Source organism: Synchiropus splendidus, chromosome 16 (assembly GCF_027744825.2).
Source record: "Synchiropus splendidus isolate RoL2022-P1 chromosome 16, RoL_Sspl_1.0, whole genome shotgun sequence".
NCBI classification, from domain to species: domain Eukaryota; kingdom Metazoa; phylum Chordata; class Actinopteri; order Syngnathiformes; family Callionymidae; genus Synchiropus; species Synchiropus splendidus.
In genome coordinates, this window is record NC_071349.1 from 13047094 (window position 1) to 13072514 (window position 25421).

Below are 25421 nucleotides of genomic sequence, written 5' to 3' on the forward strand. Positions count from 1 at the left end.
CTCGAGCAGCTAATTCAATGAGACCTCACATTATTTCTAAACCAAGAGCGCCACCTGGTGGAACTGTTTCATGATGCCTCACTGAATGATCACTAGCGCCCTCTATTTAAACACCGCCAAGAGTGTGATACGAAACACTGGCGAAGCAGAACTTCTTGTTCTTGTGACCGTTGTGAATTGGAATTTAGCAGAAATTTAGTGAAGGAAGTGATGTTGACCGATGGATGAGTCGCTCAGGTTTATCGTCTTCAATAGCGCAGTAGTCGGTAGCGTTAGCTCCAAAAAAAAAAATGCTCCTTTTCCCTTTGCTCGAAAAGAAACTGCCGTCAGTCGGTGGTTTGATGGTATTAAGTGGCCTAAGTCAATACTTTGTATTATAATAATGATGGAATTTATTAAAGCATTATATATTTTTAATATTCATAGAAAAACGTACCACACATTGACTCCATGTTAGACACAAATGAGAAACAAGGGAAGATAATCCAGATTCCAGGGCTGACTAGACGTCTTCAGAGGTTCCAGTTTTCACCACTTCAGAGACAAATATCTGGAGAAGTAGTTCAAACCAGGTGGCGCAGTTATGAGCGAGTATGAGTTCTTCATGATATCTGTAAACTCCGTGCTGAAAAAGCCTGAAGATGAGCGAGCCTTTCCTCTGACATGACAGCAAGACGATACTCCAGAGTCTGGAAAACAGGCTTCTCCTGTCGGCCTTGTGCGATCGGGAGTACGCCGTGACATTTGGTGCAGACAGATGTTCCCCTGGGGGGCGAATCAAAAATGACTTGGGTAACAATCTGACCTTTCATCTAGTTCCATTATGGTGTTGACATTTTGGGTTTTGAATGATTTTCACAAAGTATAACATCGATCTCCATTAAATTTGCTCGGCAAATTCCAGGTCCCAGATGAAGATGAAAGTTTTAGCACTTCAGGGACGCGGTGTCCAAATGCTATAGATGAAGGAAAGCTGGAGACAAGACAGAGTGACCCTGCACTTTGAAACCAGGCCTCTCACCACCATTGTTTTGAAGGACCGAGCCTGAATATTACATCACAGACATGCTGAGAGTGCTGTCAGTCACCTGATGCAACCCATGGAAATAAAGGGAATTTGAAATATCCCAAACTTGTCTGCTTTATTCTGCGGTCTACAAAAGTTGCTTGAAAAGAGGACTTGACACAAACCTACCTCCAAATGCTCCGTTTCTCTGCTCCACCTGAGGAAGAGATAAAAGCTTCACTGTTGACCTCAGGTCTCAGTCGGTCTCCTTCAGGCTGGGAAGCGTCCACAAACTGGAGCCGCTGCTGTTCTCTTGACTCAGTTAGACTCCATAATAACTATGAATATGCACTGAGGTTTCACCCTCACCATCTGACAACGTGGCTCATCTTCTCTTGAGAAGATAACATCTGGACCAGAGCTGCTCATCTGCTGCAAAGTCCCACAGTGAGACTCTGAAACTCTGACCAGTGGCGTCGGTCAAGGACGATAGAACACACAGAAAACACCATGTTGGGTCATAGGAATCAGTCGATGTTTTATATTCTTTTGTAGCAAAATGTGTTACACGTAAACACTTTTTTCTTTTTTTTTCCCTTTTTTTTTGTCAAAGAACTTCAAGTGAGAACCATGACCATGTCTCGTCACTTCACTTACACTCAAAGTTAGCCGTGTGAAAAGGGATGTTACAAGATTCCACCATTTACAGGAGCCTTACCTCAATGTTCACTATCGAGTTTGGATGTTTTTATTGGTCCGTTGAAGCAAATACGGAATGTTTAATAGTCTGTGAAAGATCAAACTATGGATATAAAATTATTTACTGCAACGCTGATATACTGAGGTTTCATGAAACGGTGTCTGAATTTTCAGGGGCCGCTAGAGGGCGCTCTTGGTTTAGTAAATATGTGAGGTTTCATTGAATTAGTTGGTCAAGTTCAAATGTTTTACACCAAACAGTGCCATCTGGTGGCCTCGGAAAGTCAGGACTCTGTTTCATGAAACCTCATCTACCCATCACTGGCAACTGCTTCAACTTCCATTATGCACCGCAGTACAACAGTTCCAGGATTATAGGAGCCTGTATGTAGAGGGACACTTTAGTTCTCAGACTGAGTTTGACACTAGCGAGCTAAGAGAATCATTCATATCATCGGCAAAGAATTGCGACTTTCAAGCAGTCCATGATGGAAAGTCGAGATGGAAACCCTTTTAAAATGTTTTTTTTTTTTTTTTTTTGTGAACAGTGTTCTAAAAAGCAATGTATGAATTAACCTTAATTATTATTTTATTTCATTTTTTTCAATTTGTTATTTAATTTTTGATTCCTGCATAAAAGATGAAATGAATTGTTAAATTAAAACAGATAATTTTAAGTTCATATATTTCTGTCTGGTCTAGTCGGTAGACCCACAGGATGATCTCACCTAAAAACTACGCAGGGCACCGTCAAACTACGACTGTAGTTAGCACTAAACATGGGCTTATAAAGCGCATCAGTTTATGAATAGCCAGATCTGTTTTGAGCTCACCAAGTCGACCCCGAGCTACGTATGTGGCACTGTAATGTAAGACCTGGTACCTCACCCATACTGGGTGTGTTTTGTTTACATGCTTATAAGTCATGCAAGATGGATGGAATTTGGTCACACAATAAGGCACAATGTCAACCAAAGACTGTGTATATCTAGGTGTCAACAAAAATAAGAGCCAACTAGCCATTGGCCAGAAAAAAGTGAGGTCATGTTTGTCGTAATAAAATGCGTTTGTGTTCCTTCTGAATAAACTGCCGCAATGAGCTGAAGAATTTCGTGATTTAAACTTGCTTCAACATTAGTGGATGTAGCGATGACTAGAAAGTGCTCTTGTAAAATCCCCTTTCAGAGAGGCGACTCACGTGTTGGTACAGCACAGTAAAGCAGCTTCTCACTCGCGTCACGTCGAAATAAAAAGCACTACTGCACAACGTCCCTTCTTTACATTCTCTCCCTGGTATTGTACAAACAATGCCAATATACAGAACGCTACAGCCAGGGAATAAAACAATTAAAAAACAATAACCACCCGACAGATTGAATGCAGCAAAAGACCAACAGGATATTGAGAAAGGCATAAAGATGTGCAGGGCCGTCTTTGTTCGGAGGCCAGCGCTGACTGAGAACTAATGCCGATCAAACAAAGGGTTCAGTGTTGCTCAATCTGCTGAAAGAGGTTTTTTTTTCATACGAACGCAGCTTTTAAATTTAAATTGGTTTGTGCAATCTGGTGAAAGAAACGTCACACTCTTTTTTTGCACCTGAAAAGTAGCGATCGGGCCGCGCCGAGCCTGAGGCGTGTGAATGATGAATTTGTTTTCTGGTAAAGACGGACACGGCTCCAAAACGTGTCAGGAGAAGATGTTTGGGGGACGGGATATCGCACCACGATGGAGGACTGCATCCTCACAGCTTGAGAGATTGGGGTCGACCACGATGGCACGACCTCTCGGAAGCAGGGAACGAAGAGACTACTCTGCTGTGGCATCGGCACCGCGCCGGAGCCTTGCCCTCACTGGAAGCTTGGACCGAGCTGCAACCTACACCCCTTATAATACCTCTTTCTGATTCCCACAAAAGCTGCCACTCCAGTTGGATTCCCCTGCCCAAATAGTCAGGACTTATGGCCCAAGACTTGCATCGAGGTTGAGCCTAGCAAGCCCCGTCATACAGGGGTTGGACAAAACAATGGAAACACCTTCAAGCTTTTTTAGGTTCCTGGAGAAATACTGGTCTAAGTCATCCGAGGTTTGTCTGTGGTCGACTCCCAGCTCATTCAGTAGAAGGTAAAAATGTGTTTGCACAAGGACAAAGAGGCTTCACTGCCACTGGTGCTGAATATATATAGAGGTTGGTCTAAATAATGGAAACACCTTCAAGCAAAAAAAGCGTGAAGGTGTTTCCATCATTTTGTCCAACCCCTGAATTAAGCAAGTGTGTTTTATCGGATCGATTTTTGGGACTCTTGACTTTAAGGAACTAGCTCACCTAAACTATTATTATTATTATTATTGTTGGGGGGGTGTGAAGGGACTGGTTTTGGAAACAGTTGCAGGAAAACAATCCTGTTTCAAGCTGTTTTTAAAGCCAAAGCGAACACAGATCGATCGACTCTGACTAATAACTGTTTCAGTTTGGCAGCGGCTCGAACATAAATGTAAGAATTTGACTTCAAGCTGATGACTGACTGCCTTTCATGAATATAAACTCAGCCTGGGAGCCGGCGCTCTAATGGCCTCCAGTCTACCAGACCACTGAGATCATCATCAACCACTTAGGAAAATGTCAAATAACTCAGAAAGGCATTTGTGCCACAGCGTGACGTTCTGAAACAAAGACTTGAAACACTTTCGGAAGTGGGTGTTTCGCTTGTTCTCAAGTGCATTGCATTCAGGTGAACAAAATACAAAGGATGAGATGTTAGACAACCCCAGTATTCTTCCGAATTTAAAGGGCATCAACATGACGGAAAAGCTATTTTTAAATTCAGCTCTTTTCAGAGTTGTGAATGCGACACATGATGAGCTACATGCGTCTGTTGTTAGCATGATGATCGACTGACTTTATCGAGCGACTCAAAAACATCCAGCTGTGAGTGAAAAGTGCCTCAAAACTGATATTAAAACACATTTTTTTTAAGTCAGGCGAATTGTAAGATGTGAAAATACAGCATTTGAGCTCCACTTTCTACTGTTTGAGTCAGACTGACGGGAAAAATGCAACACACTTTTGAAAATTAGAAGTCAATTTCTCTTTCTATTGAAAAGAACCTCATGTCTCAATAACTTGAGGTAGACATTCAAGATTGGCTTGTGATGTTGGTCTTCCTGTACCTCCCACAGTCACACTGAGATTATTGTTTTTGAAGTGTGCTTAAATTTGTTCGGGTTTTGTTCCCACCTGTGGTTTTTCTTTTTTTTAATCGGTGGATGCTCACGAAAACACACACACACACACACACACACACACAAAGAAGAAAGCTGCACCTCTGTCTGCGGATGAGTCAAATAATAAATAGTAAAAACAATACAAAACACACATGAAAATAAAAATGACTTGTCTACTGTTAGTAGTCCAGTTCCCAAAGATGAGGGCGTGACCTTGGTTCAAGAGAATCCTTTTGGTTTCCACATATTTCCTTCCGAAGTCCTTCCTGGGAGAGAAACTCCCTCAAGTGTTCCACGACCACCAGCCATTGATCAGTGTCTTGTCACCAGTACTTGTACAGTATTCACATTGTAGAGTGTCATGCAATTCCCATCCCCCGACCGCTCCGGTTCCGCTCATGGTTTGGACTCAGACGGTGCTTTCCATCACCCACTCCCCGCTTTCAAAAGTGGGCTTTTCATCCTCGCTGTCCTCGAACTGCAGCAGCATGCCGTTGACTGACATGCTGCGTTTAGTCCAGATGTTGCTGATTCTGCGGGGCTGGGAGTTTCGACACTGCGTCGCCCCCACGTGGCCCATGTCGAATGAGTGGCTGCGTTTGGGCTTGGCTTCCTGCGGCATGCCGAGCAGGCGCCCCAGCATGGTGGTGGACTCCGCCCTTCCTAGCAGAGGTTCTTTGTCGGACAAGGGTGCCACCGCTACTGCCATCATAGCACTGGAGGTCTGGGAAGGGCCACAAGTCCCCTGGTGTTCCTTCGCGACGGTTCGCATCTCCAGCGTGGTGAAGGCTCCTAATAAACTGTCCAGGTTTGGCCTCGCTTTGGCACCGTGCCTTTTAAACTTGGTGCTGGGGAGCGTGCTGCACTCCGACGCCTGCATGCTGTAGCGGTCGACCGCCCCTCTCACGGCTTGGCCTTCTATAGAGTTAGAAGAGGACGACGAAGACGAGAGGCTGCTCTGCAGGGAGCCGCATTTGAACTCCACCATTTCTTCCCGCATGACCACGACTGTGGACTTGACCTGCGGCGGAGCACCGTTAAACCGGTTCACGCCGCCGTTAGTCTGGGAATAGGTGTTGCTCACTGTAGGTAGTTTATTGGTTTGGATGCCGCTGGTCACCTTGTAGCGCACCATGAGGATGATGATGAAGACAAGCAGCGTGGCCACGATGATGCCACCGACGACCAGGATCATGGTGCCGCCCAGGAATCCGCTGTGGAGAGACTGGCATTGTGGGTAGTCCTCCGTGGTGGTGAACTGGACACAGCCCACTATGTTGGTCGCAATGAGGGTGGTGGCGGTGTCGTCCCAGATGGCCAGAACACAGAGGTCGTACTGCATCCCCGGCACCAGGTTGGAGAGGACGAAAGCCCTGGTGGTCATTGGGATCATCCTGCATGGAATAAAAGGCAAGGTTGAATCATTACTTTCACTTTTTCATGGATTAACGTCACAGCAAAAAATATTTTCACGTGTAAAAAAAACATACCACGGTTTACAAATTTTTATTGGATTTTATTTTATCATTTTACTGTGAATGTAAGCTGTATATATATATATATATATATATATATATATATATATATATATATATATATATATATATATATATATATATATATATATATATGATAAATCAATGGAGTTGCTCGCCAAATTCTGGACTCAATGTACGCTGTCACAAAAATGTGACATCTTTCTGTTATTTACCTTCTTTTAAACCTACTAAAATAAGACTTGACATTGGGGTGGTAAAAAAAAAAAAAAAGTAAATCTAAGACAGACATTGTCATGTTATAAATAACTTACATCCACAGTGTGTTGTAAAAAATAGTAAATAAAAAAATCCAATGAAAATTTGTAAACTGTGTTTTGTTCCAAGTAAAAAAATGCATATGTATTTTCTGTGTGATTCAAGAACAATTGCTGAGGAAAACTGCTGATGGAACGATAGATAAAACGCTCAACACAACGTAGAAGCTGCCGGATGTGACTGACTCATTTCATTGACCTTATTGGATCAGACAAGCGTCCGAATCTCAAACATATTGTTCGCCATCTGACGGACGCTCCACACACCTGAATGCACCTATATATAGATTCCCTGCTCATGCATCCTGTTCTGCTGCACATGTGTTGGCAGCTTTGATCCCTCCATCACACACACAGCCAAGACACCGCTGGGACTCCGCTCCATTATCCATCATTAATTGCCGTTTTTTTTTTTTTTTTTCCCTCTCCACGACCAGGATGAAGCTGCAAGGCCCCATGTGTTAGAGAGAACTTGTGCAATCGCCCTCCTTCCCATGAGTCTCAGATTGCTTTTTAATCATGCCGCCGCTCAGCTGCCGGCAGAAGAGACGGGACCCAGCAGCCCGAGGAGCGCTGTCGCTGGTAATGAGCGCACGGAGCATGTTGATGGGGACAAGTGAAAACTGAAAGTCCTGATCATCTTCGCTGCCTTTTCAATACGCCACAGACACCATTACTGGAGTTCACAAACAATGCCGCAACAGTTGAAAACAGCCAGTGAGCAGCGGGAAAATACTGTGTTGACGCCTGGAGACTGAAAAGAACCAGCTTCGGAATCTGCTTTTGGCTGCCAAGGTTCACATCTGAAATCACATCTCTCCTGCAAGCAGCTGAATTATTCTCACGATCTGTGATTCGCCTGATGAGTTCGCAGTTGTCCAGGGATTTGACGTTGCTATGACACTTCCTGAGTCCAGGTGGACCTCGGAGATGGTGAATTTGGGGATGAATTCAGGGCACTACACTAGTTACCATCCATCCAGTCATCTCTAAACTGATATTGCTGACATTGATAGTTTCAAGTGAGAGCACATATTGACGGTTAGCTAGTGCTCCATTGCGCCCAATGTTCACACAGATGCCATGGTGCATGTTGCGGCACTAGGCTTTGACATGAATCAAACGTTCCCTTCCTGTGCCACTTCAAAACGGATAGTTGGGGCCACAATCGGCATCGGCACTAGTTACTGTACAATATACGCAGAGTGACATTTGAGTTGCAAGAGCGTAAACCTCATCGAGAGCCCAAGCATTTTTCTTACATTGTCAGACAACCCGGCAAAGCGCCGCCTACGGCATCAGGAAATGCCGTGATAAGGCACATATTTTGGATGGAATTGAAAGGGGAAAGTCCAACCATCAACATGTGGCGCCTCAGGAAAGAGAACACGTTGGAGACGCACATTAAAAAAATACACCGCAAGCCTTCAAACTAAAGGAAACCATAGACACTGCAACTCCCACTCCGAACTATTTTCTAAAACAAGCCATCGCAGTCCCTCGCTTTCTTGGGACACAGTTTTCTGATGCTGAAAATCCTTACTCATCACACATATCCTGTATTTGGCCGGTGCCACTGAACAACTAGCATGATAGCTTTCAAACCATGTCCATGTTTTCTATGTAGTATGATCCAATGTGATACTGTAACTCAGCAGAGTCTTGTTGGATTGACACCTGATACATGAAATTCCTCGTCGAAGATGAGCGATCTCACCAGGTTCTCGTGATAATTTGTCTTCCGGAATTGAAGCTAATTCATGTGAGATATATTCCCACTAGCTGCCGCCACTCTTGACCAACACCAAGACTGAAAAATGATCCGTAGCACTTGTGTTATACGGACTCGCTGATTTCCTCTCTCCAGCTCAAATACCTTCACTGAATGTTATTGCTTCCACAGTCTCATCTGTCGCTGGAAATTGATTTCGCAGAGTCGGAAAAACCCAAACTGCAGCCGCATTTTATGGACTTGAAAGCTTAAGTGGGATATATTAAAATGGAAGTCTAATCCTTTTTCTTGTCGGGTTTCTAATTAATGGTTCGGGGATCGGATTGTACTCTGGGCTTCGCTCCGAGTGCCCTTCGTCTTCTGTATTTTTGCTGCATCGTTGACAATTGCTGGCTGGCTGCGAGGGAGAACGTGTCTTCAAGTAGGAGATTAAGACACGTTTCTCTAAATCCTCCTTCGGGGTTGACTGTCTCTAAAATGCACTCAGGGAACAAGTCGCCATGATGGGCTCCAAATGTGGAGGTTCATTATTTGGATTTCCGATTGACAATAGCATGTTTCAATTGTGTTAAGCAACACTTTTTCCTCAACTCGGTGCACCTCAGGGCCCTGTGTTAGGCCCCCCCCCCTTTTTTTTTTTTTTCTTTTTAAGACAGGTTGACAAAGGCTCTTCTTCTGAAATCACTAAAGAAGTTTCCTCCATCGGGCCCCTCACTCCTTCCTGGCGTCAACTGCCATCTCCACGTGCCACGTATCCTGACATTACGTGGCACCAAACTGAACTACTGGGATTCAAATTACACTTCTACAAAAGGAAAACTCTTTATTGAACTACGTCCTTCTCAAGATGGACCGCATGTATTTCATAAATGAACTGCAGAGATCAAGGAAGAGCATGCTCCTCTGACACCGGGAAGTCTTCCAGCGAGTGACTTGTAAATTACGCTTCACAAACAGTAGACAAATGTAAATGGTCTTTTGACTGAGGGCCGACTTGTTTCCGCTCCAGCCGGATTAACCCCTCGCCACCCTTGACTACAAGTTCAACGCTGAATCTTTAATGGCTCATAAATGTATGAATAAGATTTATCTTGGAAGTAACTCGTGGCGCAGCAGCCAAATTTAATTCACGGGGAATGACTAATTCTTACCTGTAAATGAGCACTTCATCCTCGGAACAATTGTACTGCAGCTGATACATTTTGACCTTTGGGGCGGCCTTGCTGACAGTCCACTTAATTAAAGCGGAGACTGCGGTCACCTCCGACACGGAAACCACCTTCTCTGGTAAAGGCTTGGGTTCCCCTTTGCTGACTTTGGTGGAGCTGGTGATCTCCGAGAGTCCCGACTTGGGCTGCGCCGTTCGGTCGGTGCCGTTATTCAGATGTGGGAGCTGGATGATGGACAGCTCTACGGACGCCATAGATTCCCCCGCAGCATTGGCAGCGATACAGAGAAAGCTTCCGTAATCCTTTGATGTCGTCATTGTAATGTCCAGAGTGCCATTTTCATAAACCGTCGACCTTGAAGAGTTGCCTATCAAACGGTCGTCAGGAGCAACCCAGTGTATGGACGGCATTGGGTCCCCTACGGCTTTGCAGCGCAGGCTTGCTGTTTGCCCTTCGAGCACGAGCAACTTGTGCGTATGCTGGGTGATTAAGGGAGGCTCGCAAATAAATTCCTCCTCACGAACAGACCAGAAGTAGCGCCCTTTTAAACTTGTAGGTGAAGCACAGGTTTCCATGTCGTCCTCCCGGTCGAGCCTCCGAAGCCAGAGCACCTCGCAGTTGCAATGGAGTGGGTTCCCTCCAAAGCTCAGAGAAAGCGGAGGTGCGTAGGGAGTACTTGCCAAAACACCGGTTTGAGAGCGTGCAAAAATTGGGTCTGGGGGAAGTTTTTGCAAACGGTTGGATGTAAGGTCCAACCGTGCCAATTTCTCCAGGTCTGTAAAAGTCCCTTCGGCAATGAAGGAGATGAGGTTATGGTCCAGACTCAGTTGATGAAGGCTGACCATCTTGCGGATGGATTCCCAAGGCACGCTGCGTAGGTTGTTGTACGACAAATCTAGATCCTCTAAAGTGAGTAAAAGATCATCAAAGGCTGCTTTGGAAATCCGACTCAGTTGGTTGTTGTTCAGGATCAGGTGCTGCAGGTTGATCAGACCCCGCAGGTCGTCGGGTCCCAGCTCCGTGAGACGATTGCTGTCAAGATGAAGAGACCGCAGTGTCTCCAGGTCGATGAAGGAAAAAGGCTGGATGGCGCCGATGGTGTTGCGGGACAGGGTCAGGTCCACAAGGCCGGTCATGTTGGCGAAATCCTGAGTGGTTATCTTGAGGATGAAGTTGCCGCCGAGCCGAAGCTCCACAGTTCTGCGGTCAATATCCGGCGGGACGAAGAGGAGACCTTTGGAAGGGCATAAGGTCCCCAGCGATTCCGACAGGTTCTGGCAGACGCAGTATTTGGGACACGCATGGACCGTTGTTACTCCCATTGCCAGAAGCAGTAGACTGATGACCACTTTGTCCATGTTAGATCATTCAGATGGACCTGGAGACAAAAGAGAGGGAAAATGGTTCACATTTGGTCCGGACAAGACCTAAAAAGTGTCAAGAAAAAACACTTTAACAGGTACTTCACTCACTCAGTCAAAATTTAAACAAGCTTTTAAGCATTGAGGGAATACGTCTGTTTCACTCAGAAAAGAATTGTTTTCATTGAGTTTCAGACAAAAGCACATTATGCTTATTCAACAGTTACTCAATCGCCCCACGGTTGCCATTGTGTTTGTTTCTTTTTCTCCATTATTTCACGCCCGAGTCCTCTTTTGATTCTCTCGTCAGCATGAACTGTCTTCAGCTTTCTTACGGCACAGTATAGTCTTCAACTACACAACGCTGCAACTGCACTCACCTGAGGGCCCATAAAACTGCAGATTATTTTATTTATTTACTGTTTGGTTGGTTTCAAACCTCAAGTCTTAGTCTTCTTTGACTCAGGGGTCATCATGGCGAGTCTTATACCAATCTTGATCGTATAATGCTCACGCAGGATCCAACAAGTTCTCACTTCCAATGAATGAAAACAGTGAAGGGTAGATGAGGTTTCATGAAACAGTGTTCGGATTTTCAGAGGCCAGTAGATGGCGCTGTCCGCTGTAAATTGTTTGGACTTGAGCATCTAATTCAAAGAAAACCTTAGATGATTTCCAAACCTGGTGCGGCATCTTGTGGCCCCTGAAAATTAGGGCACTATATGAAAAACTGTTTCATGATGCCTCATCTACCCATCACAAATGCATAGCATGGCATTTCCTGGCGGATCGGCAGTTGAGGTGGGGGTTAAAACATGAGGTGGCGTACCTTAAGGTTCCAATCTTGCAACTCAAGTTTGATGTCACGTGGTAAATACTGTATATTACCGCGACTCACCAAGAGTTTGACTCATGACGCCGCTTTTTATACGGCACTATTAGTCAAGCTTGTGGTCACATAAGGCACTTTATATAACAGGTAACCTCACACACGACGCAACAAGAGCTAAAAATGGTCATCCTTCTTGAGCATCGGGAAAAGACGACACCTATTTCAACATGGAAGGTCGACATCCATGCCATCAATATGTGGCACACGACTGTCCGCTTCATCCATCACCAATGCTTTTGGATTCAACTCCATCTCTCCCTTCAACCAGTCCAAACCTCCTCCCGAACTTTCCTTACTCTCTCCTCCATCTCTGTCCATTACTCCGGATGACTGATCTCAACTACTTTTTTCACGCCCTCCTCCCCCCTGTCTCACACACACATACTCCCATCTCGCTCCTAATAACTGTCTCCAGCTCCTCCTTACTCACACTAATTTCCAGCTCTGACTCTCTTACCTGCGTTCATCCCCTTCGCTACAATCTGTCGAAAGTCAAATCCAGTGTATGCGCAAATCCTGCCGGCAGAGATAACCACGATAATCCTCAAGAAACTATTGTTTGTAATACGATCCTTTAAAATATTCATACTCCCTGTGAAGACTGTAATCCCACGAGGGCCGTCTGAATGAAGATCAGGATTAATCCATGCTAAAAAGCTGACGCACATGCAGGGGCTTACTGAAAACCAAAGTCATCTGCGTGCACTCTGACACGTCAGGTGAGTGAAAGGGACATGGATTCTGACGGGGGAGGCTATACGGCTATATCTAGCTTTATCAGATTGTTTTGATTTCTCCTCCACATGGCGCCGGTGTACCTTCCCCAAGAAGGCGCAGAGTCACCCCCCCCCCCACCTCCCTGAGCGTTCAACTCCGCGGCCCCGGGTGATGGAATCAGCACAGCCCTGTGAGCGTCTTAACCGCGCTCACACCTGGCTGACTCCGCAGAATTGACGGCCACGCTCCGCTTCCTCCGACCAACGTTTAATTCCCCCAGACATTTAAATCATTAATCCCCCACGCGCCCGCAGTCTGAAAATCAATTTCGTTTTTTTTTTTGAAAATATTTACAGCGGCTTAATGACTTATCAGCGCCGTGATCGAATGTCTCTCGCTGGAACCACGAGGAGAAATGTTTGGCAAGAATCTGGCTCGCGTTGCTGCCATTACTTCTATTTAAGAAGCGCAGGGGATCGCAGCAGAGCCAGCGCGTATAAATAAGCCGACTCCCACTATGATACAAGTTTGTTCAAACACAATGAAGTGATACAGCGTCAAGAGAGTGTGCCACAATGAGATCATATATATATAGCACAATACGAGGAAAATGGCTGAAACTAGCTGTTTGGATACACATGGACTTTGTTAAGAAGTGACTCACACTTCAAAATGACACTCAGAGAAAGCAGCCACCACTTTTTGAGTCCAACAAATCCAACGGGTGCGTCAACAGCGGGAGATGCCTCGCTCCAACTGACTCAAAACAAGTCTTTCTCATCTAATTGTTGCCGATTGTGCATTGTCTTCTGCATAATGAAGCAGTCGGGAGTTGGTAAGTTTGGCTGAGCAGGAAGTGAGTCATACACTTAAAAGCCCTGACTTCGGAGGAGCTCTGCAAAGGCCAAGTGAATCAGCCAACGTCACAAACCAGAGCAGGGTAGATGTTGCTAACCAGGAAGTTTAGCCAAGAGCACAGTGGACCCTCAAATATAGCAAAGCGATTCAGTCGATAATGGTTGCAGGACAGGAAGTGATCCTGTCTTAGAATCCGCTACATCTCCATGCCAAGTAGGTTGTGTTTTCCACAGTGTTGTTTTGTCAGTTTCTCTTCAAAATAACAAAATAAGTTATGGATGGATGTGAATGAAATGGAACAAGGAATAAGTATTTTTTTTAAGGTTGCCGTTAGAAAATTGTGTTGCTGTGGATTGAAGCTGCTTGGCAGAGGTTTGCGCACTCTGGGTGCTTTTCTAGCTCCGTATTTATTTGTAGCCAGACAAGTCACAAAATGAATCCAAGATGGCTCCTTCCACAAAATGAATAAAATGAGATTGGCTAAACGTCACAAAATAAAAGTGGGTCTACAACTGCATCATCACAATTCAAATTAGAAGCTGAGGATTATGGGAAATGAGTAAATAGTGGGACCGTTTCTTAGGAACAAGTATGAAGACAATTGAAATGAAATGAAGAATGAAGGAGAGAAGGCACCGCCACACAACTAAAAAACTATTTTCGTATTAGTACACAATTATGAACGACAGAGTCATGTAAAAACCTTCCAGCGTAAGTGTCAAAACACAGCAGGAAACGACAGGATACATCCAGGCGACCACCTTCTCATGACATTACGTTACACTTTACTTCACACCGAACATTTATATCCACAAAAACTGTGAATCTTGTGCAAGAAAACCAACGGTAGAATATAACTGTCATTGTGTCGCGTCACCACGTTACCATGGCAACACACTGGCTTTCTAAAATACTTGCAGATGTGACAATGAAGAATATAAGTCATTGAAGTGTGCTGTTGTTGAGACATTTCATTGACGCAAACGTCCCTGACTTCCCGACTCATAGGGCCGACGTATGATGACACAATATGGACGCTCTGCAAACACTTCACTTCTAAATGTTAATGTTAACAAGCACATGATGTAAATAATGCATGGAAAAAAAAAAGTAGAGGCTGGCTCAGCGCTGCAGCTTAGCTGTGCCAGGCGTCACGCAGAGCGCTGTCAGCGATGACGGACAGTTTCTCATGAGTGGGCTCCAATAATGGATGCATCCAGAACCCTGATGCATCTGCACAATTAAAATAGCTGCTGTTTGCTCCCCCCCTTTTCCTCCCCCCACGTTTGCCTGGCGGTATAAAAGAGAGTCATTACAAGGCGATAATTCCAGAGAAAAAGTGGAGTATATACTACTCGAGTACATAGTTGGCAGGTAGAGGAGGGGAAGCGCTGACCTTTCTGGTATCAGACAGCGACGCCACAAACCCATCCGGTGGATGTATAAGGTCCATTTACACGCGGCCTTTAGTGGCAAATGTGGAGAGCAGTGATGCTGCTGAAATACCAGCAGCCACTTAGCGTCGGTGCTTCATGGTGGCGACGCACAGGAGTGAGACATTCATTATTAACCAACCGTGTGCGTGACCACCGGCGCTGAAGCAATTATGACATTCCTGGACACATAGAAAGGTTACGTTTTGGTCACTTCATGGTGGTCCATAATTAATGGTGGATGGAGGCGGGGGAGGCAGGGATAAAAGATGCAGAGAAAATGTATATAGAGAAGGTGTGGAACCCTCAACCACAGTCATAGTGAGCCATAGTGAGCCATAGTGAGTGTTGTATTTAATGGTCATGTGGAGACATGGTTAAACATCAAGAGAGGTATATCAATATCAATGCATCACGATACTTTGACCACCGATATATTGATATATCATATCGCAATGCATGTCATGGCTCCGCTTCCAGGCTCCGAATCCAGGTTTTGGTTTTTTCCCCTCGGTTCCTTTGGCACACGGCTGGAGCCGATTTACCTCTAATGACTGGTCTACAAGAACACCTGGGCTCCAGAAACGTGTGCCAGACCGTTTTTGATCCCATTGTTTGTTCCCTGTGTTTGCCGGAAGTCCCTGTGATTATTCCTCTCTTGTATCTCTCCCTGGTTCTCGTATCTCTCCCTGTGTTCGGCTCCTCTTGTTCTGTGTGTTAGCTAGCTCGTTTAACTCCTGGTTCTCATTGTTTCGGCCTCTTATGCTAGCTAGCTCATTTAACTCCCGGTTCGGTGGCGGTTCTCGTGTCTCTCCCTGTGTTCGGCTTTTTTTTGTTCTGTTTGCTAGCTCCTGTGGTAACTCCTGGTTCTCGTGTCTCTCGTTCTGTGAGCTATCTTATTTTGGATTTGTCTGTGTTTAACTGGTTCCTGAGTTAGTGTTTTTTGGTTTCTTGCTGTTTGCCGTGTTGGTTTCTTTTGTAGTTTATTCTCGGTTTCTTTTGTGATTTAAGTTCGTTTTCTCCTGGTTCGGTGACGCTTTCTGTTTTGACTTTTTACTCATGTTTGTGCACTTCTGTTAGTTTTGTTACTGTTTTTACATTCTGCGTTTGCTCTGTTTCTTCCTGGTTCGGTGATGCTTTCTGTTCTGTTTTAGTTTGTTTAATTATTAAATGTTTATAATTCCCTCCTGCCTCCTGTGCCTATAACCACTCGCACTTGGGTCCTACACCACGTCCTCTATACGTGGCTTTAGCTCCCTCGTCCCTTCGTACTCACGACAATGCACTTTGTTTTCTAGTGAAGCATATGGACTTGTCGCTCAGTATTTTGTGGGGAGAGATAAATAAAAACCGTATGATGAATTTAGAGATAGCAGCCGAAAGAAGGAGAGGAGGACAGATGTGAGCACAGGGGGGCAGAAGATTGACTAAGGTGGAGGCAAGAAATACCAGAAGAAGAAGAAAAGACTACTGCATGTCAATGAAATTGTTTTGACTTTTCATTCCGAGTAGTTTTGTGGACAAATTAACTGTTTGGAATTTTTGCACCTCCCAATAGGGAACACATGATACTTGGTTCGCGATACTTTGCTACATTGGGGTCACAATATATTGTGATATCGCCGATACGTAGCGCAGTGACATTCAGCAGAGTAGCTGTTCAGTACCATAGTAGAGGTGAGGAACTTTTACTTTTGTGAGAGTTATTGCAATATATTACGGTATCAATATTTTTTCTATCGTATCGTGACACGTGGATCGTGATGCGAATGGTACGTGACATTAATATCCACCACAAATGATCAAGACAAGTGAAGATCTTCCCTACTTCTTTAATCTTCATCCCTGCAGTTTCTATGACTTGAAGCCTTCAGTTCCCCATATAATGAAAGAGCTCGGAGCCTGGCTACGAACAGGAAAACATACCCTCCCAACTCATCCATTTAAACATCAACGCAGCGCGAGTCGTGCATAAGCAACACTTCAAGCACCTTGTCGAGTGAGAGGTTGAATATGTTCTCGGATGTGACCTGATTTCCTTTTCAGCTTCGACAATAGATATTTCACAGGGTCCATTTTCTTTCAGGTGTTTTTCTAGACTACCGGTTTAATGTTTGGGTCAAATTATGTCCCGACACTTCAAGCAGAACTGAAGCTGAAGCCATTTTTTTTTGTTTCTGCCAGGGATAAAAAGAGAATCCGAGGAGGTCTGTGATCAATATTTATTACCCATTTCCTGAAAAGTAACATGTATTTATGGCACTGATTTCCTGTCAGCAGAGCGTATCTTATTCACCACTGATGGACATTGATTTGTCAACTGTTCTGCCGTGGTTTGTGAAGTCGGTGGGCTCACGCCGCCACCGCTGGGTTTCCGAGGACGTTTGGAAGTGAACATTCGACTCGTCGCTCTGCGAGTTTAAGACAGAGAGTTCACTTTTTACACAAAGAAATAGCATACATTTGTTGACCTGTTCAAATACCTTTCTTACGGAACAGAACTAAAGAGCCGAGGCGGAGTAGAGGAAGGGAAACACAAATATTTGAGGACGGGAAATCATTTGGATTATGCTGTCTTGGGTCAGAACCTCCAGAGTTCCTATGTAAGAATTAATAATGCATGAACACCACTTCAGCGCCAGACTTTGTCTTTGAGATTCTCCATCTTAAATCCAACCCTGACTTGTGAGCATGCCCACTCCTTCCCTGTCAACATGACCTTTCGCCATTCTACCTATTTTGCTCCGGCAGCAGAACAAACACCGTAGCAGTCAGGTGTTCTGCAGAAGAATCCAGATCGGCGTGATTAACATTCCCATGTTTCCATCCATCACCGGAGACAGCTGTTCCTTCTCGTGCCGGCGAAAGGTCAGCCATGTTTGGACTGAGCCGCACCTTTGTTTAGAGTAGAAATGCCACACTGACGAATCGAAGAGCGCCTGGCGTTGTCAAAGTATTTGACGAAACTCCCGGTTGATGAATGAGGGAGCGGCAGACCGGTGGGATCACGGCCCGAAACACAAGCAAAATGAGAGCTGGCAGTTTCACACGGAATCATGTCTCAAGCTCCTGAACCTGTGCAGAGTTCTCCTCAACATGAGTCATCTACAAAGTGTTCTGAAGTCGTACTGATATACTAGAAGTATTTTGAGTCCAAACAAAAAGCTTTATACCAGCAGCGTATTTCTTTCCTCATCCAATGAAATATAGTGAGATGATGGTTTTAAAATCTTCTATAACGTGTCAATAAATCCAAGGCAATTCAAATGGAAACTTGGTGCAGTGGGTAGAAATGTCACGGCGTCATTGACTTGTAATTCTGCAAACATGTTGAATTTTATGTTGCTTAATAAAAATAAATAAATAAATAAACTTTACATTTCAAGGACACTTCTGTCCAGCTTTGAAAAAGACTGAAAATATCCTCATTCAAATGCATGTTCCCTTCACTTCAAATACAGTAAATAGCTTCTAGGCAAAGCAGCTATTCCAATGTGGGTTGAGCAAAGGAAGCGTGAGACAAGTATCAGACTGGAAACAACTGAAAATCTGCTTCAACATGGCCGGTGCCTTTCTGAAATGGAGATGACTTTGGCACTTTCAGAGCCAGCAGCTCGCACTTTTGATGTGAACAGGTGACAAGCGGCTGATGATCTTTTACCTGATGCTTATGCTGTGGAATGGTACTATTCCATTCCGGAGAAGACCCCGCCAAACACGGATTAAAACTATTGGGAGTAGGCTTTTAGCTAGAGAGGCGTCCGGGCATCACGGAAAAGGCTTACACTGACAAACATGGGAAACAATCATTCTTGCCTGTATCATGCCCTGATATCTGCCATCAAAGCGCCATCACACTGGCTTCCATGTATTTGTTTTTGAGCTTAGTCTCATGGTTATCCTTATCTTGCGAGTCTTGTCAACGTAGCATGGAAGAGTGCTGTTATGGATGGGATGTCTGACACTGTTTCTCATTCAAATTCCAAAGTTTGCAGTGAGGACGAGCTCCCGGACCCCCCTGCAGGGCTCGCGCCTTCCACATTCGGCGCGCAAAACTGGAACACCCGATCTCAAAATACTCGCTAAAGGCCTAGTTGGGTGTGAGTTACCTACTGCAGCTTTGATGGGTACATTTAAAAATACCCCCCCAATGGTATAAGCACCTGAGCTGTATTCAAATGAGAGCCGCAGTCGACGTGCCAGTCGTGTTAAGCTGAGTCATCAGTGGCAGGTTGCGATGAATTGCAGGTGATATTTCGACGGATAAATCTGCCAGCAGCGCGACTGAACATGGACGGTGCAGATGGCGCGACGGGCTTTGACAGGATTCCAGTTCGCTTTCCAACCAGCTCTGGGGCGCTGGTTGTTGAAACATTCTGGAGTTTGTCACACGCTCACACACCTTGAAAACAGCCCCTCCATGGCGGACGTGCCATGAGTACCCCACTAGTGAGGCATCAGAGAAGCATCCTGACAAGTGCCCAAGGCGGATCATCAGCATTGGGTCCATTAAGTTGGGACGGTTGGCAACCGAGGTATATTTTTAGGGGTTTGGACATCCGTCAATTTCACAGAAATTCCAGTGTAGTGTTGGGCCACTTGTTTTTCCAAGATGCTGATGTCACCCTCACCCTGCGAGACCCCATGAAAAATAAGCGACAGACTGCAACCCGCCCCTAAGCTGTCAAACTATCACTCAGAGCGAGAGGATTGGTTCAGGCTTCATCCTAAAATATCAGGGTTACAGTCTGTCTGTCTGAAGAGACTGAATCCTTTGAGCCTGCTGAACTTCAACGAAAACCGTTCCTACTGATTTGCTTCCACATAAGTGCCGTCGATGTGCCAGAAGGCAACAGCTAAACAGTATAGAGCAAGATAAATAAGTGGGGATGAGTCAGTTTGCTGTGCATTTTCCGACAGCTCCCACACACGTCAAGTTGAAAGCTGGCCACACAAAATCGTCCTGGTGGTGGATACGCTCCTTTGTCAATCACGTAATTCAGCCCACACTTACCCAGCAGAGTCACCAGATCTGTGCTGTACCAGTCATGACAAGTCATCGCCAGTTATTTTTACGTCAAAACATTGCTTCTTTATTTGGTTTGCTTGGTTTCTCTGCCTGCTGATCTTTCTGCTCGGGTTCTTCTGAGCCTCTGAGGCGGGCAGGTAGTAGCTCTCCGCCGCTCCGGTGGCTTTCATTTGCTCTGTATCGCCACATTTCTCTGAACCAGAAAGGTCACCCGCAGAACATTTTTGCATTACTCCTCACATTCAAATAAGGAGTCTATATTGGCTATTTTCTGAACACTCACATCACACATTTTTCAGGAGAGAAAAATGGCAGATAGCAGCACCGAAATCTGAATCTAGGATTCATAAGGGAACAAAACAATTAAACAATTAAAACAACAATTCCTTGCTCGAGCCAAGACCTTATTGAGTGTAACATCCACTGCTACCATCCCAGTTTGAAACACAAACACTTCCGCCAGTCATTTATGTTACATAATGCGCTGCAACAGTTGAAGCTCTCGCAAAAATTTCAATGCTTTAAGCACATTAACATGTGGGTTGGTTGACTCTGGAGTGGATGAGCGCGACATGGAAGGTGAGGGATTTGTCAAACTCATTTGTTTTTGTACCAGATGACATGACCCGTTCCAGATCAGAGCCACATGCCGTTGGAACAATGGGCGACATCCACTGAAATGGATGGCCCAGATCTGGTGGTAGCAAAATCAAGTTCATATCTGTGTCGTGTCCGGGCCAAATCCACCCCCAACAGCATCATATCCGCCCCAGATTCCTGCCACATCCGACCAAGATTCGGCCCCAGACCCAGGGGAAATGATTCCGGCCTGGACCTTGCGTCTGATTCCAATGCGGATCTGACAACTCGTACATGGATCCACCCCGAATCCGGCTGCTATCTGGGGAATGTAGTGGCTGGTGACCCGTCTCATACTCTCATACTGAAAATACAGTACTGCAACTCCACCATGTCCACTCCAGCGACCAGAGTCTACTGGTGCTTTCCTCAGACTGCCTTTAATATAGTGGTCAGGATCGCCCACTTTAGTACACTGTTTTCAGCGGGAAACTCATGAGATGTTCCGGACACTGCCCAGTATCTACCTGCCTTGACATGCCTCCCAACTGCTATTTTCTTGTGTCTTATCCACTTACTCCAAAAGGAGGTGGGTATTTGTTTTGGTCAAAGACGGGAGGTTTAGCTCCCGTACAGGTCTAAACAACACAATTTCAACTTGGCTTTAACTGGGATTTTAGACCGGTCTTTTTTCCCCAGACTATTTAAGATCAAAACTGTTTCTCAAACACAGTTTTCAAATCATATTCCAACTGCATTTAGTCGCCGTGTTGGAGTGACTCATCACACGATACATGCTGACGTTCATGGAGAATGAAAGGTTTTATTCATCAGGTTAGCTGCTTCATATCCAAATCACATTTCAATGAGTTCCGTTCCAACTGGTTTTCTACCATCCGACCACCTGCGGTCTGGATCCTGAATAATCGTCCCACATCACTTCTTCCCAATATTGACTCTCTAAACTCATTTCATTCATCAGATGAAACTGGCTCCGTACCACAAGAGCTGAAAATAAACTCCTCACTCCGCACGTATTTATCTGTGCTGTTTATCTGTAGATGGTTTTCATATGAAAATTGGTGGTGACTGAAACAAGATACGGCGCCAATATAGAAAACAAGCCAAAGTCTTCATCCTCTTATGTCTCAGCACTGCAGCAAGTTGCACTTGACACAGTTTTTTAAAGCTGATTTCACCTCATTTACTGGCGACAGAACTTCTTTGTCACCAGTTTGTTGGTGAAAAAGTAAAGTGTGATGTGGAGACACCTTTGGAGCAGCCAAGTCTCAAACGCCACCATGTCACCTCAAGCTAGGATTCTTAAAAACAAGCTGGTTTTTGAAGCAAAAGTGAAGTGACTATTAACTTGTATAACTTCATTTGCACCCCTAATTTTATTCATATAAATTTATTATACATGCAATAATGTTGTCAACGGCTGACTGAGCCAACAAACTCACCAGAAAAACTGAAAAAAAATGTTTCTGTTGATTCTTGACAACATGTTATTAAGAAAATAAATAAATAAAACTTGTTGTATGACTATTATCATTATTATAAATGCAATATATTTATTATTATTATTATTATAGGGCCTAATTTTTTCCTTAGTATTTCCCCTCTCCACATATTTTAAGGGTATAATTCAACAATAAATATAGATTTTTTATTAACTCAAAAACACTCATGATTTTTTTTAAAAGTCGTAACAATCCGGCTGCTAGTGAAAAGAGGAATATCAACTCATTTCACAGATGAACTGGACAAGCTCTTTGCAATGGACTGAACACCACTGTCCAGCACAGTCAAGCTAAGAAGCTACAGGCTATAAAGTGCGCCCAGATAACAAGCCCCGCCTCCACTGTGAAGTCCCACTGCTCCTTTAAATTGCTACTCATGAGCAGATGGTTTTCATTCCGCCGACGCACGTCGCTCCGGTGTGTTCAGTACTTGAGGCACCACTCGAACACGCATCCCTTACTTTGAAAGGTTATTAAAAAATGACTAGCGATTCATATCTCATTTCTCATCTCGTAATGAATAGTCGATGGAGTCGCGCAGTTGGTCTCGATATTTACGTCTGTTCAATCCAATCTGTTGTCTGTCTCCACTCCTCCTTTGATCAGAACGTGTGCTGAATGGGTTCCCCCGCAACACGCTGCATTAATGGAGTGGATTCATGAAATGTGGAATTCCATCACTAAGATCATATCGTCATTTGTTGATAAGCTGTACACAATGGTGAATCGGCTTCTTCTTTCTTCCCTCCGCACTTTGGCTCCCAAATCCAATGACATGGTATTTTTTTTTTTTTTACCTTTTTTTTTCTCCAGATAGTTCATATTTAATCAGCGCAGATGAGGCTCCGGCTGAGCGCTGAAGGGATCTAATCAGGTCATGAATGGAGAAGCTGTTTGGGATTTAAACGTATCTGGAGAAGATCTCCGACTTGAGGAGGTGTGGGATGAAGCGGAGAGGAGGTAAGGTGGGTTTCCTGTTGACCCTGTGAGGATGCTACATGCCATTGCCGGACATCGCAGAGCAGAGGTGGGCAGTTCGACAACAACTATCTCCACCATTCTGCATCTCACGATGAATTCGATAAACACGCGGCTTTCACACGTGTACGCGACGAGGCCGCGACGGCTTCCCGCACTCTCCAGCTCCGCGGCGTTTGACACCCGACACAGGCGTGTGACAGTTGAGGAGAGTGTGGTGGACGTCGTAGTTTTAAACTCATTTTTAATACAGGGAACCTTTGAGAAACACTGGTCGACTCTGACTCTCTGGATCCGTGTTTATTTTATTAGATGGAGTGGTCCTCATAAGTTCTCTGACGCGGTCGTCTTGGTTCACATCAACACATGAAGGTTTCCCGCTGCTTCCGCAAAACACTGTGGTGAAAATAGTTGGACATTGGACAGAGATCCGCTACGGTATTGGCAGTGGCGTCCTCTTCCATGTCCCCATTAGGGTTCACAGATCCCGGACACACTCTCACAGGCAGCGCTAATGCTACGACCTGCCATCAGTTAGGGACCATCAACAAATTCTAAAGCGGTCAAAGTATTTAGTGAAATTTTCTATAGAGCAATGGAAAACAACCATTTTCGGAGAGAGATTTATGAAAAGGTTTTTTATCACACAAGACAAAAATGATTTTGAGAATAGAATATGACTAAATAATCATTTATTCACATTATTTCTAATATTTCTTCAATAGCATCTAGGAAATGTGTCCAGACTGGTCCATAGTTCAAGTCAACTTTTAAGAGATACAGCAGACAGACAGCTCAATTTAACCACTAAGTAAAACTGTCAGACACGACCCGGTTTTACCAGAGACGTGAAACATTGAATTTCTCACCTCTACACTTAGTTAACTATTATATTTACACACAAACAAATAATGATGCTGGAGACAAACTTCACTCATAAGTTTCTTCTTAAAACAGTTTCAAGAGAGACTGTAGTGTCCAACACATGGAAGAGAATGAAAATGTATTTATCGTGATCATTTTTTTTGTCCATATTGCCCGTCCCTTATTGTGACCGCTGAGAGGAGCCGTCAAACCCACGGAAAGAAGGGTGAGAGAAAATTGAAAATAAAAATCAAGTGATGACATCATCTGTGATTTTGAAATGGCACTTTAAAAATGCACAGAAAATGTTGTTTTATTTCATTTAAACCACATTGCATTGAAAGATTCTGGATGTGTCTCACACATTTCGAAATCTACTTTCAATTCTGATGTTTTTTAAGGGACAAGAAATACTCCTCATACTCATAAGAAAAATAATCAAAAGAAAAAGTTTTGTTTCAGTTGTATCATAATGAACAAAAAACAATGCGCAAGACAAAAATGCCAGAGACAACAACGTCAGTTTTATAGTTTCACTCTGACACCAGGAGGACCACATAAGTACAGTCAAAGGGCCACACTTTGCTCAGGTCTTTCATACATACAAACAGTATATGGCAACATTTTTTGTTAGGTTTGTGGGAAAATGCAAGACTTATTTATTATATAATAGGATGAGGAGATTTGCACAAGAGTCCAGGTACTAAAGCAGATGTTGCTCAACAGCACCTGGACTCTTGTGTTGAGTGTTCAGCAGCAGATTAGCGTGAATGGCTCGTGCCTTCTCGCAGATAAGACCCTCCGTCACGGTATCTCCAGAGAGATGCTTCTCCGTCAGCCACGGCTCTATGGGCAGTGGTCCGCAGCTTAGAAATGATTTCTACACCCTCGGCTGGTGTCGCCGCCTTCAGCGACTTTCTACTCTACTACTTCCCCTTCAGTGCGGCGCATACGAAAGAAGGACTACGCTGGTGTTCCACCGTATACTGTCCAAAATGGCCACTCATGTTTTATTGAGACTCAAGGTGGGTTAATATGAGTAGGTCACACTGGATGCTGCTGCTCTACAACGCCAGTCTCACGAAAGGTTAAGGGATAGGTTTTGAATATAGATACGGGACATATTGTCTAGCGATGCATGGTCCTGCTTTGGAGACGCACTGAGCGCTCACCTCCTTAACTGCATCTCAATTGTGTCTTTGATTTTGTTCCTTCCTTTCCATCTTTCTATTGTCCTTATCCCTCTGTCTCCCAATTCCTTTCCTGTCTTTTTGGGTTCCAAATATGCCTTTGAATTTCAGGTCGGTGGAGGTAATATTTGGGATTTGCATCTTCTCACCCATTGTCCTTTTTTTTCAGAGAGTATTTTTGAGTATTTTTTTGGATGCTGCTACTCTATGAAGCCAGTCATAGTGGAATAACCAAGTAAGCGGAGGATAGGGCGATGACTCATTATATAACTTGTTTCCGACAAAGTGGTTTGAAGCCAAAGACAATACAGGACCACAACAACTCGACTCTCATTCCACTGAATTCCACTCTCAC

The 25421-nt window shown here is 44.4% G+C and overlaps 1 protein-coding gene across 3 annotated transcripts in view; it reads right to left on the bottom strand.

The window, feature by feature from the left end:
- Nucleotides 1-3967: 3967 nt before the first annotated feature.
- LOC128747419 (leucine-rich repeat and fibronectin type-III domain-containing protein 2) overlaps nt 3968-25421 on the bottom strand; it is an 89569-nt gene continuing 68115 nt past the window's right edge. For all 3 annotated transcript variants that reach the window (XM_053845296.1, XM_053845297.1, XM_053845298.1), the window contains 2 exons: nt 9625-11020; nt 3968-6322 (listed from right to left, as the gene is read on the bottom strand). In XM_053845296.1, coding sequence (XP_053701271.1) covers nt 5338-6322; nt 9625-11000 — 2361 coding nt within the window. In that variant the 5' untranslated portion in view covers nt 11001-11020 and the 3' untranslated portion in view covers nt 3968-5337. The remainder of the gene's footprint in view (nt 6323-9624; nt 11021-25421) is intronic.